The 14,800-nt window shown below is 40.1% G+C and overlaps 1 protein-coding gene across 10 annotated transcripts in view; it reads left to right on the top strand.

The window, feature by feature from the left end:
* The window catches only part of ESRRG (estrogen related receptor gamma), a 1,109,342-nt gene that overhangs the window by 818,952 nt on the left and 275,590 nt on the right, over nt 1–14,800 (top strand). For 6 of the 10 annotated variants that reach the window (XM_077282267.1, XM_077282269.1, XM_077282268.1 and 3 more), the window contains one exon: nt 6,950–7,078. The exons of the other annotated variants lie outside the window; for them this stretch is intronic. In XM_077282267.1, the coding sequence (XP_077138382.1) occupies nt 7,035–7,078 (44 nt within the window). In that variant the 5' untranslated portion in view covers nt 6,950–7,034. The remainder of the gene's footprint in view (nt 1–6,949; nt 7,079–14,800) is intronic. 10 annotated transcript variants of the gene reach the window in all.

The raw sequence follows: 14,800 nt of genomic DNA on the forward strand, positions 1-14,800 counted from the left end.
TGCATTCTGATTTGATAAATGATAGTGTAAAAAGTGTTTTGATTGATTTTGGATTAGTATTGATTGCTCTTGATTAGATCACTGACACCCTGTGATCAATACGATTCGATAAGACACTGTGCCTCTCTTCTATCCCTCACAGCCGGTCAGGGGGGAATACAAGAAAACTGAATGGTCAAGGATGATAAATTGACCAAATGCCTATCTTCAGAAATTCTTTACTTTTAAGTGTATGGATCTTTAAAAAATCCAACATTTTGTCTGTAACAGTTTGAAACGACAGACCACTAAATAATAGAAAGCCTGACTTGAGTGGTTTCCATTTGCTTGCCTATCCAGCGTTAGAGCACAAATTCTTGGCCAAAAATGAGACAATTTAAAGTGAGGCTTCAAGATCGTAATTTTATTTCCTTGATAAATTCGACCTTCATCTAAAGAAAATACGATCCCTCTTAAAGATCCCCCTCATTCTGCTTAACTTAAAAAGTCAGAAGCCACCATGTGGTCCAAGTGATCTCTATTAGAGAGTCTTCTGTGGGATGGCTGAAGGAAGACTTAACCTTTACCACTTCTTCTTGCTATATCTTTACAAGAGATGTTTTATTAAATTGAGTAAATTAATCCTTGTCAAATCTCAAATCTAAGATTTTATTAAAGTATATTTTTCAAACAGACCTCCACGTGCCCTCAACAGTGCTTCAAAAGTCCAAGACCGAACTCAAAACTCAGATTTTGACCCAATTTACTCGCAAAATTTCAGACCGCTCTAAAATTCTTTCCTCATTTTACATTCAACCAGGCTGGAATTAAAAGCAGTTAGCTTGGCTTTCCCATTCCACTCCCGATTTACCCCTATGCTCGTAATGTTTTTTTGGTATGCCTAGTTTGGAGATGATTAATCCAACTTTATTAGTACAGCCAAGACAAGTACTACGTGGTCGTGAATAATATAAATTTGTCCTCTTGGCTAAACCTGACAGTTTTAACTCTTTGAAAGCCTGGTATACCAGTAGCACAAAACAGACCTGCTTGTTTGAGATAGTATTGTCTCGTAAGATGTTAAATCAATGCTATGTATGTCTACATGGGCTATATCTACTTCCATTATTCTCCTCTATGTGATATATTATTGAGTTTTTATACTCTTTGTGTGGGGTTATTTTTGTATAATTGTATGCTTTAGTTCAAGTTTCACCATTTCTCAAGTTAAAAAAATGTTTTGTTAAATTACATTTTAATTAGAATAATATTTTTTTCATCTGTGTACTGAGAGCTATTTCAGGACCTCAGATTCCTCTTGGGGTTTAATACATATATATTATAATTCACAGTGTGAAGCCAGCACCTGTCAGGGCTCCCCCCCTCTGCGTATAATTTGGAGGTCATTAAACCTCAACTTTGATCACTGACTCTAATAGTCTGTGGGTCGTAGAGATTTTTTTCAGCTGGAACCAAATTGCGCATCATCTTCTGCAACAGCAAAAAAAGGGAACAAAAAAGGGTTGCATTGTTAAAATAGATGCTAGGTGCGGATTCCACAATGACAAGATTTATGGTGTATTCCTTTCAATAACACCCACTCCATGTCAACCCATTGAAGGGCTTGATTACCTTCTGCAGAAGAACCCAGACAAACACCTTCATTCACCACTCGTTTAACCCTTTCACGACATGCGCCATACTATTACTGCGCATGTCGTGTCTCCCCCTTTGATGTGGGCTCCGGCGCTGAGCCCACATCAAAGTTGCGACATGTCAGCTGTTTTGTACAGCTGACATGTGCGCGCAATAGTGGCGGGTGAAATCGCTATTCACCCGCCGCTATTAACCTGTTAAATGCCGCTGTCAAACGCTGACAGCGGCATTTAACTACCGCTTCCGGCCGTGCGGCCGGAAATGAGCGCATCGCCGACCCCTGTCACATGATCTGGGGTCGGCGATGTGTCAGGACAGTAACCATAGAGGTCCTTGAGACCTCTATGGTTACTGATGCCAGCCTGCTGTGAGCGCCCCCCTGTGGTCGGCGCTCACAGCACACCTGCAATTCAGCTACATAGCAGCAATCTGATGATCGCTGCTATGTAGCTGAGCCAATCGAGTTGTGCCAGCTTCTAGCCTCCCATGGAGGCTATTGAAGCATGGCACAAGTAAAAAAAAAATGTTTTTAAAAATATGAAAAAAATATAAAAAATATAAAAGTTTAAAACACCCCCCTTTCGCCCCATCCTAAATAAAACAATAAAAAAAAAATCAAACCTACACGTACTTGGTATCGCCGAGTTCAGAATCGCCCGATCTATCAATAAAAAAAAAGCATTAACCTGATCGCTAAACAGCGTAGCGAAAAAAAAAAGAGAAACGCCAGAATTATGGTTTTTTGGTCGCCGCAACATTGCATTAAAATGCAATAACGGGCGATCTAAAGAACGTATCTACACAAAAGTGATATTATTAAAAACGTCAGCTTGGCACGCAAAAAATAAGCCCTCACCCGACCCCAGATCATGAAAAATGGAGACGGTTCGGGTATCGGAAAATGGCACTTTTTTTTTTTTTTTTTTTTAAGCAAAGTTTTGAATTTTTTTTCACCACTTGGATAAAAAATAACCTAGACATGTTAGGTGTCTATGAACTCGTAATGACCTAGAGAATCACTATGGCAGGTTAGTTTTAGCATTTAGTGAACCTAGCAAAAAAGCCAAACAAAAAACAAGTGTGGGATTGCACTTTTTTTGCAATTTCACCGCACTTTTCCCCGTTTTCTAGTACGCGACATGGTAAAACCAATGGTGTCGTTCAAAAGTACAACTCGTCCCGCAAAAAAATAAGCCCTCACATGGCCATATTGACGGAAAAATAAAAAAGTTATGGCTTTGGGAAGGAGGGAAGTGAAAAACGAAAACGCAAAAACGAAAAAGGGCCGCGACTTGAAGGGGTTAAAATAATATTAAAAGTTCCAGATATTCTCAGATAACCCCTATTTTTACGTTGGCTTTGATGCATGATATCTATACAGATGTAGCAGAACTCAAATTGTCATTGAACTACTCATGTGAGTGTTGTGATAACATGAAGTTAATAACATTTTGCGGTTGCCCTATGGAAAACTACTGGGTGACATGTCATCATGTCATGATCCATTGTGATAAATAGCAGACTCAACTTGGCTTGATTCGCTAGAAAGTGATCACAGTCCTTCCTTCTCCAGTGATGACCCAATGTGGTGGGCAACATGGTGGCTCAGTAGTTGTCATTGTTGCTTTGCAACACTGGAATCCTGGGTTCAAATCCCACCAAGGACAAAATCTACAAGGAATTTGTATGATCTCCTCTTGGGTTTCCTCTATGTCAGGAATCTATGGGGGAACCCCAGGGCCATTTACGGCCCTCGATGACCTTTTATCAGGCCCCCGAGCAGATTCTGAGGGACCACATTCTTGGGCAGGAAGGTGTATTTTGATTACAACCAGCTCATTAATTTCTTCTTGCTCTGTTACACTGAAGGGTATGCAATGAAAGATTACATCCTGACACCAGTGCCAGAGTCAGCATGTACTTTGTGGGCAAAGTTTGTAAGGCCCACGAAGGATGGAGTAAATATCCAAGTGGCCCTTGGCAGAAAAAAGATTCCCCACCCCTGCTTTATGTTCTCCAATTTCCTACCATACTGCAAAGACATATCGATAGGGAATCTATCGATATGAACTATCTATGAACCCCAATGGGGACTGTGATGATAATACCCATAAAGTGCTGCAGAATATGACAGCACTATTTGAGCATAATAAATAAAATAATTAATGCTGGTGGGTTCATTGAAACCAATCCCATGTTTATGTGTATATCTCGATGGATCCTTGGTACAGATGTTTCCATCCTTACCTTTCTTTATATTTCATTAATAAAAGACTGCTACTCACATCCTGACCACTGGATAGCCACATAAGGAACGTATAACATAAACATCTCCCAACAGAGTATCATGTAATAATGTTTTTTTTCTCCTAAGCACATTATCTCATGCTACCACTATTGGGACATGTCAAGCCAAGAAAGGAAGGAAAGGACACATCTATCATGCCATCTCATCAGAAAGGTTGAATTAAAACCTTTCCAATTATTTCTTTCTCCTAGGAAAATTTGCTTTCAATGTAGCAGCCACTTATCAACCGGCCCATAGGTGTATCTAAGCAAACGTTTAGATCAATGCTTAAACCGTGTCGTTAAATACCATGACCAAGGCAGAGTGCTCCATTGGCCACTTTCTAGGTCCATCCATAGGACACATGCCCCAATCTTTGCCTCTGTTCCTGACTCTCTATTCTAAATAGTCATTTGATCCAAAGGGGCATTTTAATGTTCGGGAACAAAAAAAATCTTTCTGTCTATGGCCTCCGAATTTCAGAAGACCATGAAAGAAGTAGTCTGGCATCAAAGGAAAAATTTGAACATAATTTGTAGTGCTTTCGTTGAGAAATTGACATTGAATCTCTAAAAGGAGCTGATCGGAGCTCTCCGTATCTCTTCGATGTAGCCTGGTGCTGCAAGAACCACAAGCCTTCAGCAGACAGCGAGTTGGCAGCAGGTGTGAACTACATAAAACAGGATTAAGAGAGTAGCAGAGTGTACACTAAAAACAGAAACCACACGCCCCTTTCACCCCATCTTCAAAGACATAGAAGTCAGAAGTCAGATCCTCCTGCATTCCCTGTTTACTAAACAGCGCTCAGTCCTCCCTGCAAACTGATCGGTGCAGCTGCAATTACTTAACCCTTCACTAATAGGGTTAAAATTAAAATCCATTAATCGAGGCTGGAAGAAAGACTCCTCAAATTAAGGTTTGAAGATGCTATTTTTATAAAGATCTAAGGCTTCTTCCAGATCTCCCCTCTTCTCACGTGCACATTCTATCCTTGTATTCTAACACGTATACTTTACAATTTATGCGGCTGTTCACATTAATGTGAGTTTTTTTTGCCGACTGAGTGGTCCACAAAATATAATCGGAGACGTGTCCATTTTCGATCAAAGTCACCAACATAACTCTTCGGGTATGTAAAAATCAGGAAACCTGAAACCGTGCTGTCTGTTTTTAACGTTGCAATGGCAGAAGATTTGCAAGTTATTTTTAAGGGGTTTTTTAATACAAAAAAGTCACAGAAGATAGAAAACTTTAACACTGATGAAAGTCTGAATCTAAAACGCCACTGTAAATTGGACCACTTTTTTGGGGGGATTAAAAAAAATGAATGAAGCCTAATATACTGTAGGTTGAAAATTTTAGTAAAAAAATGGCAAAGCAACTTCAATTTCTCATCTGGATAAAAAAAAGTGAAATGAATCAGAAGGACAATAGTAGGAAAAAAACAAATAAATAAATATATATATATATATATATATATATATATATATATATATATATATATATGTGTGTGTGTGTAGTAAAATCACCAAGATGCTACAAAACAAAACAACAAAAGCATATTTTGTGTACATCACTTTAGATCTTTTGAAAAAACTTCTGACTGCAGTCTTCGTGCTTCACATTATTTAGAAAAATAGTGTGTGAAGCCAGTAATATTGAGACCCATCCCAAAAATAGTGTCCAAAATGGGGGGAAGGAGGACTCATAGATGTTATATGCTAGTGTCAAAGTGGCGTCAGGACTAAAAAATTCAGTGCCGTCAAGTTATCGTGTTGATATGTTGATAAAATTGGCCAAATTTGGGTTATTTCCTGCATATTCGTAAGTGGACTCATTTCACAAAATTGTTTGTTAACGCCTACTATTACGTCATCTCTTGGGTTGCAAATAGTGTTCAGTGTCCAATATTAGAGGGGCTAGGGGCAGTAATATGTAAGTCGTGAGTTGGTGTAAGGACCAAACATGCAGAGAGAATTGCAGTAAACGTTCGTGTGACATTTTTTAAATCCAATTTTCGACTACTCCTAAATGCACCAATTTCCCAAAAAACATTTTTTTAAACTCTTCATTGAAATCATGAATTTTTAATTGGGTTCCGAATAGAATTAATCAACCCTAATATTTGATACTGATTGTTACCTCCACCACCCTCAGATTACCTGTAGATCGGTGTCCTAATTTTGTACCCTCGGATTGTTGGTCTCCTCTTGTGCATTTTTCCTATTCTCATTTACAACTAGGATTAAAAACCCATTTTTTTAGGATACTTATTTCTGGAGCTCAAAGGAACTTCGGCAAAAATAGCCATTTTTTTTCCAAGAGAGATTGATCTGATATTTTTAGTAATCATCGTTGTTTAACCCCTTAAATGTAGCAGGTGTAGAGGAGGGGACCACAGTGGCTGTAGCGTCCCATGATGTCATCTTGGCTAACAGGTTCACAAGTGCATCTGTCACTGGGGTGGCTAAATAAAGACTCAATCAGAACTCTAAACATAGTAACACGTTTTAAAAGCCGCCAAGACAATATGTACCATCGAGTCGAAATGGAATGTTTTTGTTTTTCCACATCGGTGCAAAATTCTGATTTCTTCACAACCATCTGTATTTCAGAAATACTATTATTTATTTGGATAAAGCCAGACGGTCTTTTGTTTGTCCATTTCTTGTTGTTGTTGTTTCTTCACAGCCATTTTTCATACAATAGATCTCAATCGTCCCGTAAAGTTTTTGCGTTCTCCTTAAGGTGGAAATTTTTGGGATTTCCTTAAAATCGTCTACCAGTCGTCTATATCTTGTGGTGTGGATGTGATGCGTACTAATATGCTGAATAGGTACCTGATCCATTGTGTACTTGTACACTGCAGGGGACAAGTAAGATTTTGGAAGCTGAGGTTGTGTCTTTATTTTTTTAACACTTTCATATGTAAAAATGTTCAGATTAGCGAGCAGCCAATGGGGGTTAATCTGTTTATCATGGCAAAGGGAGGACAAGAGAGCACAGAATGAATCTTCTCTTTCTTAGTTTTCAGAGTGTACAGATCAAATATTGGAGAATATAGGAAAATAAAATAAAGAGCATTTCGTTGGATTCCTAATTTTAAAACAAGATGACTTCCAGGGATTTTCCTAACTTGTCTCAACCATGGATGAAGTAAGACTTTTTTTTTTCTATTTATTTACACGACAGTGCACACACGCTGCACATTGATCACAGAGATGCATATATGTGTATACATGATTATCATGGAATTTTGGCATTTTTATATTTTTAAAAAGATACTGTGTAAAAATAGGCAGTGTGACGCAACTGTTTGCACTGTAAGAAATACATAACATAGCACGATGACAGGGCAGGTAGTGCAGAGCGGAGCGCAAGGTGTTCGTCATACTTACTGTATGTTTTACACATACTCTTTTTTTCTTTTTTTACCTTTAACTTTACAGTTCTGAAAAGTTGTCAGAATAAGGGTAAGATAGTGAAGAAGAGATTATTTGGGAGAAAATAGCGTTTAGGGACTTGTGCTAATTTTATCTTGTCTCATGCACCAAGTTGGGTGCAGTTTGCGAAATGTTCATGTAAAGAATTGTTTTATTATATAAAGCTTCCATATCTATTATCTATCTATCTATCTATCTATCTATCCATCTATCTATCTATCTATCTATCTATCTATCTATCTATCTATTATCATCTATTATCTATCTATCTATTATCTATCATCTATTATCTATCTATCTATCATCTATCATCTATCTATCTATCTATCTATCTATCTATCTATCTATCTATCTATCTATCTATCATCTGTCATCTATCTATCTATTATCTATCTATCTATCTATCTATCTATCTATCTATCTATCTATCTATCTATCATCTGTCTATCTATCCAAAAAGCAGGAAAATATTCTAGAGGGTGAAGACTTTATTCATCCATAAGCTTTTTTAGTGCTACCTTTTTCTATGTTCATGAGCTATTGTTGGCCCAATATCCCGAGGATTGCACCCATATCATTCCACCCCCTTAATAACGCTCCATTTTCTTATTTTACATCTATGTATCATTCTATCTCATATTTCTTTATCTTTCTAAATCATATGTATCCATTTATCTACATATGTAAAATCTACTTGTATTTTGCAAGTCATTAGATAATAAGCTTAGCTTATTACTCACAGATTTCGTATGAAAATCCCACATCCCAGCCGGATACAACACAGACTAGTCATGAGACATCCTAAATGGATCCTGTGGTCTAGGGACTGTGAAATTACTGCTTAAGACTTAGCGTAAAAAAAAAAATGTCTCCCTCCAAACTCATATTCATGTAGGCAATAATTCTTACGTTAATGGCACACGTGGGAAAATCATTGTAGTTGAGTGTTTAACTTCTGCATCGTTACAGCAAGTGTTACAGGAAATCTGCTAGAAAGATGGTACAAGAGGAGTCAGTAGCGTGTGAGTGCCCGGCTGTGACTCGTCATGCTCGGCCCGATAGTCACCTATAACCACAGGACGTCATGGCCCTCCGACCAAGCTTCAGCATCCACATCACTGTGAGATTCTTGTTGAATATCCAGTGTGTAATGCACCAATGTAATATCTAGCTGTGTAAAAATAAGCTCCAAATTAAAATTAAATTGGTTAATTACTAGAGATGGGCAAATTGATTCAATGCAAATCGAATTTATGTAGAATTTTTAGGAACTTGCTGATCCCAGCAGATTTGCCCAAGATGCAATTTACTTCATTTGAGTAACTTAAAAGAGCCATTTTATGCATTGGAGAAGGTTGCTTGAGCTAAGGAAAGATCACATGGCCTGGAGCATTCTTCCCCATGATACCTTAAAGCTATCATACATTCATCATCATATGATATAGCATAAACAATCAGTTGGAACTATCATAGCCTGCATAAAAGCTGAGGTAGAGAATGCAGCAGTCACTTTGTAGTGAATTTTGATAATAAAAAGATGTCACGGCTTAGTCATAGTGATAGGGAGAGAGATCCCACAAAATTCTGAAATGGTACAGATACTGCGTGACAGCACAACAGTAAAAAAGATTAGTGTGTGTAGAAAATAGAATAATAAAGATTTAATTAATACTGAGAAATAGATAGGAGATCCACTGTGTCTGTTAGCTATGAGAGTCACTATGTATGTGAGGCAGGAGAGTCACTGTGTCTGTGAGACAAGAAAGTCACTATATCTGTGAGACAAGAAAGTCACTGTGTTTGTGAGGCAGGAGAGTCACTGTGTCAGAGAGCAACTGTGTCTGAGAGTTAAGAGAGTCACTGTGTTTGTGAGGCAGGAGAGTCACTGTGTCTCTGAGGCATAAGTCACTGTGTTTGTGAGGCAGGAGAGTCACTGTGTCAGAGAGCAACTGTGTCTGAGAGTTAAGAGAGTCACTGTGTCTGTGAGGTAGGAGAGTCACTGTGTCAGAGAGCAACTGTGTCTGAGGGTTAAGAGAGTCACTGTGTCTGTGATGTAAGAGAGTTACTGTGTCTGTGCAGCAAGAGAATCACTGTATCAATGAGGCAACAGAGTCACTGTGTCAGTGAGTTAGGAGAGTCACTTTATCTGTCAGTTATGAGAATTCCTGTGTCTGTGAGACAGGAGAGTCACTGTGTCTGTGAGTTAGAAAAGTTACCGTGTCTATGAGGCAAGAGAGTAAGTGTATCTGTGAGTTAGGAGAGTCATTTTGTCTGAGAGGCAGAAGAATAACTGTGTCTGTGAGGCAAGAGAGTCACTGTGTCTTTTATTTTGTTAGAGTCACTGTGTCTGTGAGTCAGGAGAATCGCTGTGTCTGTGGGACAGAAGAGTCACTCTGTGACGCAGGAGAGTCACTGTGTCTGTGAGGCAGGAGTGTCACTGTGTCTGTGAGTTAGGAGAGTCACTGTGTCTGTGAGGCAGGAGAGTCACTGTGTCTGTGAGGCAGGAGAGGCACTGTGTCTGTGAGGCAGGAGAGGCACTGTGAAGCAATAGTCACTGTGTCTGTGAGTTAGGAGAGTCACTGTGTTTGTGAGGTAGGAGAGTCACTGTGTCTGTGAGTTAGTAGAGTCACTGTATCTGTCAGTTATGACAGTCACTGTGTCTGTGAGACAGGAGAGTCCCTGTGTCTGTGAGTTAGTTAGTGTGTCTGTGAGGTAGGAGAGTCCCTGTGTCTGTGAGTTAGTCAGTGTGTCTGTGAGGTAGGAGAGTCACTGTGTCTGTGAGTTAGGAGAGTCACTGTGTTTGTGAGGTAGGAGAGTTTCCTGATTGTAGAACCTCATGGAGGGTATTTCGAAATTAGGTTTTTTTTAACCAAAGTAACTGAGGCATTCAATACTTATGACTGAGTGCAATGGTACTGGAAATTTTTAGATTAAAAAAAATTGGGATGGAAGGGGTGAAAGGGCAGGGCATCTAATACATTAAAGGGTCTTCCTTTTGTAGTAGGTTTAACAGCCCACTGCAGTCCACTGAAGAAGGTGAAAATCCTCCTACGGTGCATGAGTAGTTAGTACTCTTGTTTGATTAGTACCAACAATTGGCCAACAGAGGCACTGTTTGACTGTTGTACCATTGGGCCAAGAAATAACTCAACTTCACCTAATCCTACCCCCCCCAAAAAAAAACTAATTATGTCTAGGTAAGAAAACAAGATTTTCTTTATGGAATTGTTTATGTTACTAACATTCCAAAAATAATCATCTGCTTTCCACCGCATGTGTCTCTGTGGTCTTGTAGTTTATTTTTGTTTTGTTTTTTTGTGATATATGATAGAATGTTTTTGCTTTTATTGCATTGTTCTATTTAATATTTCAGTTTTAAGTCAATATTGTGTTGGAGCTTAGTGTTTAACCCACTTCTGCATCCGTAGCCTCCACTACACAAAAACAAATGCATGTAGCGGTGCTCTCTCATCCATAGTGCGCCGGTCTTCTGCTATACATTTCTCTGCCCACATGCTGCTCTCTTGCTCCAGTGACAAGAGTATACCTGGAAGACAAGCCCCTCCAAGCTGAGGCAGCTAGCGTCAGACAGGGCGCTTTGCCATCTGTCCCACCTGCTGCATTCATGTGTCCATCTGGTATCTGCAATAGCTCATTGCAGACTTCAACACAAGAGCACTTGGTCTGGAAAAACAGGCAGCGTGAATTATTTAGGTTGTGTGTAAATACAAAAAGGAAGGAGAAGCATGGTGAGGTATGAGGAAAGAGCAGAAGATTCGCTGTATATATGTATGCATGCTCTCACAGGAGCACAAAAGCCCAAACTTCATTAAAAAAGTGAATGAATAGGATTTTGTAGAAGCCAACATGGAAGAGTAGCATTAACTCTAACCATATGCTTCTATCTTTATGTGAAAGAAGAGCCGTATTATAAGCCTTAAAAACCCCTGTTATGTTCTCTGTAAGGGACTCCCTAAATTATATTGTTTGTTTTACTCGCTCAATGGACTCTCCAAGTCAGATATGAGTTGATGTTAATTGCAGTGGACACTTGGCTGTGCTCGTGGCAGTGGGTTCTCTAAGTCCTATGTTAAGTTGCTACAGTGGACTCTTAACTGCAGCAGACTCAGTTATCATGTGTTATGCTCACTGCTGTGGACTCTCTAAGTCATGCTACATGCTGTGCCCAGCGCTATGGACTCTCTAAGTCATGCCATATGTTGTGCCCAGCGCTATGGACTCTCTAAGTCATGGCATATGTTGTGCCCAGCGCTATGGACTCTCTAAGTCATGCCATATGTTGTGCCCAGCGCTATGGACTCTCTAAGTCATGCCATATGTTGTGCCCAGCGCTATGGACTCTCTAAGTCATGCCATATGTTGCGCCCAGCGCTATGGACTCTCTAAGTCATGCCATATATTGCACCCAGCGCTATGGACTCTCTAAGTCATGCCATATGTTGTGCCCAGCGCTATAGACTCTCTAAGTCATGCTACATGTTGTGCCCAGCACTATGGACTCTCTAAGTCATGCCATATGTTGTTCCCAGCGCTATTAACTCTCTAAGTCATGCCATATGTTGTGCCCAGTGCTATGGACTCTCTAAGTCATGCCATATGTTGTGCCCAGCGCTATGGACTCTCTAAGTCATTCCATATGTTGTGCCCAGTGCTATGGACTCTCTAAGTCATGCCATATGTTGTGATCAGCGCTATGAACTCTCTAAGTTATGCCATATGTTGTGCCCAGCGCTATGGACTCTCTAAGTCATGCCATATGTTGTGCTCAGCGCTATGGACTCTCTAAGTCATGCCATATGTTGTGCCCAGCGCTATGGACTCTCTAAGTCATGTCATATGTTGCGCCCAACGCTGTGGACTCTCTAAGTCATGCTACATGTTGTGCCCAGCGCTATGGACTCTCTAAGTCATGCCATATGTTGTATCCACTGCTACAGCCTCTCTAAGTTGTACCATATGTTGTGCCCACTTCTGTGGACTCTCTAAGTCATACCATGTTTTGTGCCCACTGCTGCAGATTGTAATTCACTTCATACAGTATGTTGTCCACATTGCTGGAGACTCTGTAAGTCATACCGCATGTTATGCCAACTGCTGCAGATTCTCTTACTGATACCATATGTTATGAGAAAAGCTGCAGAGTCTCTAAGTCTTACCATATCTTATGCTCACTACAGCAGGCTCTCTAAGTCATATTACCCTCAGTGTAACGGACTCTCCAACTCGAACCATATGTTATGCCCATTGCTGCAGACTCTCTGTGCCATAAGTTACTCTCAAGCACATGTTATGCTCACTGCAGTGGACTCTCTGAGTGCAAAGATTTTACGATGTGTAGATCTACATCTTATAAGGCACTGTAACCAATTGTGCATGAATATACTATAACTACACTTTTCTAGCAACAGGACCCTGATGCAACTGTGTGACCTATACTCCCTATAGCTACACTTAAGTTCTGGTGCACTCTTTTCAAGGACCGTAAAAATGAGCACAACTGCGATTGACCCTTCCAAACTTGTTTAACTCGAAATAATTGGCAGCGTAAGCCTCATATGTACAATGAGAAGGAAAAGCTTGAGACTGCTGAGGGATTTCCTCATGCAAGCTGTGATTAACAGTGGTATAAATAGCCCATCTTCAAGACAGACACCAATAAGATGTTGCGGCATACGCCATAGTAATAGGAAGAATTACCTTTTTAATTATAGTTTTTCATTAACCTTCAACTTGGACACATTAAGTTAAGCTTGATCCTATTTGTTTGGGCCATTGGCAGACAGACAAATAGCACATTACAGAACGCCAGCCGTATTCCTTCTCTGTTCTATGGAGCCGGAGAACCATTGATAATGACATTATTCTGCATATTTCATTAAACAAAAGTCCCGACAAACCCACAAAACCACAGAGGCTCAAAAGACAAACGCTCAACATAGAGCAAGAGTAAATCATATCACATAACACATTCTGGGCTTAGCTCGGCAGCCATTCAGGCCCGGATGATCCACTTACTTGGACACATTGCGGTTCATTATGAGGAGGACTCGGCTTGTGGGTTTGTAAATAGACCGCCGTATACAATCGGGGATTAATATTTGATATTATGACTGTATAATGTAATAAAGCCAAGTGTTCTCATATATGACATGTACAAGGGTAAGGCATAGGGTGGAAAAGTCCCAAAAGTTTGGGTAAATTATCTATTCTTTTTATTTGGCTTGAGTTAGGCCAGTCTAAAGAACTGATTCTGAGGGCCCAACCTGTGGTTATCATTGGTGATTATCCCCATAAAAAAATACTGAAATTGTGAGTACTTGGCTCCATGATCTTTTTGTTATGCTGTGATGGTGTTCAGTAAGGAACGGGGACCTCCAATGGTCCCTGGAACTGGGACCCCATCTATCACTGCCGTGGGGGTACTCTTGATGATAGAGAGGCCTGAGTCTCTTACTTTACTATGCTCCTGGTATACCCTGAGCTGTCCCCTCCCCCACCCCATGAGGCATGGCACTGATATGTTAGTGTACAGACACATAAGACAAACAGGGATAACAGAAAGCAACATGCATACAAAAACACTCACCAAGTGTAGGGAGGCAGTTTCTAACCAAATGGTAAAAGGGATAAAGTGGAAAGCATACAACCCAAAAACAATCTCTAGCAGTACCCCATGAACTCCAATTCAGCACAGTGTCTCCAATGAGCTAGAAAGCAAAGCTTTCACTGGCAAGACAGAGAAGGTCTGGCAAGGTTTTATAGGGAGAGGTAATGACCCGATCAGAAACAGCTGAAAATGGACCTGCAAGTTTCTGACTAGCATAGAAAGGGTCGTTAACCTTTTTAGTACCAAAAGAAAACCAAATTCATTTAATATGGGACCCAAACACACAGGCTAAATGGAAGATTTGTGGTTCATAGTACCTAGAGGTCTTCTATCCCTAGTTCTCTCAGGTTGATGTGACGCACTCGTACCACTTCTCCCAGGCTTTTTGAGCCTATTGTTGTATAATAGCCTATGTCCATCAGAGGATCCTCTGTTACTCTAGTGGGTCATTACGACCATGTTGATCTGATTAGCCTAGATCAGTGTTTCCCAAACTCCAGTCCTCATGGCCCCCAACAAGTTTTCAGGATTTGGTCAGTATTTCACAGGTGAAGGGATTATCACCGAGACATCAGAAACTGTGCAGTACTAAGGAAATCCTTGAAACATGATCTGTTTGGGGCCGTGAGGACTGGAGTTTGGGAAACACTGGCCTAGATCATTTCATACATTGAGACTATATAGCTAATTTCATTATTACAATGCAGAGGTAAGTGACAGAGATTCGCAGAAATCTGGTGCAGTGGCTAGGGTGGAAGTCCTTCAGGCCACCTCCTACCTGCTGGCATCTTCAATTGCTCTTTTGAT

This window comes from Ranitomeya variabilis, chromosome 2 (assembly GCF_051348905.1).
Source record: "Ranitomeya variabilis isolate aRanVar5 chromosome 2, aRanVar5.hap1, whole genome shotgun sequence".
Taxonomy (NCBI): domain Eukaryota; kingdom Metazoa; phylum Chordata; class Amphibia; order Anura; family Dendrobatidae; genus Ranitomeya; species Ranitomeya variabilis.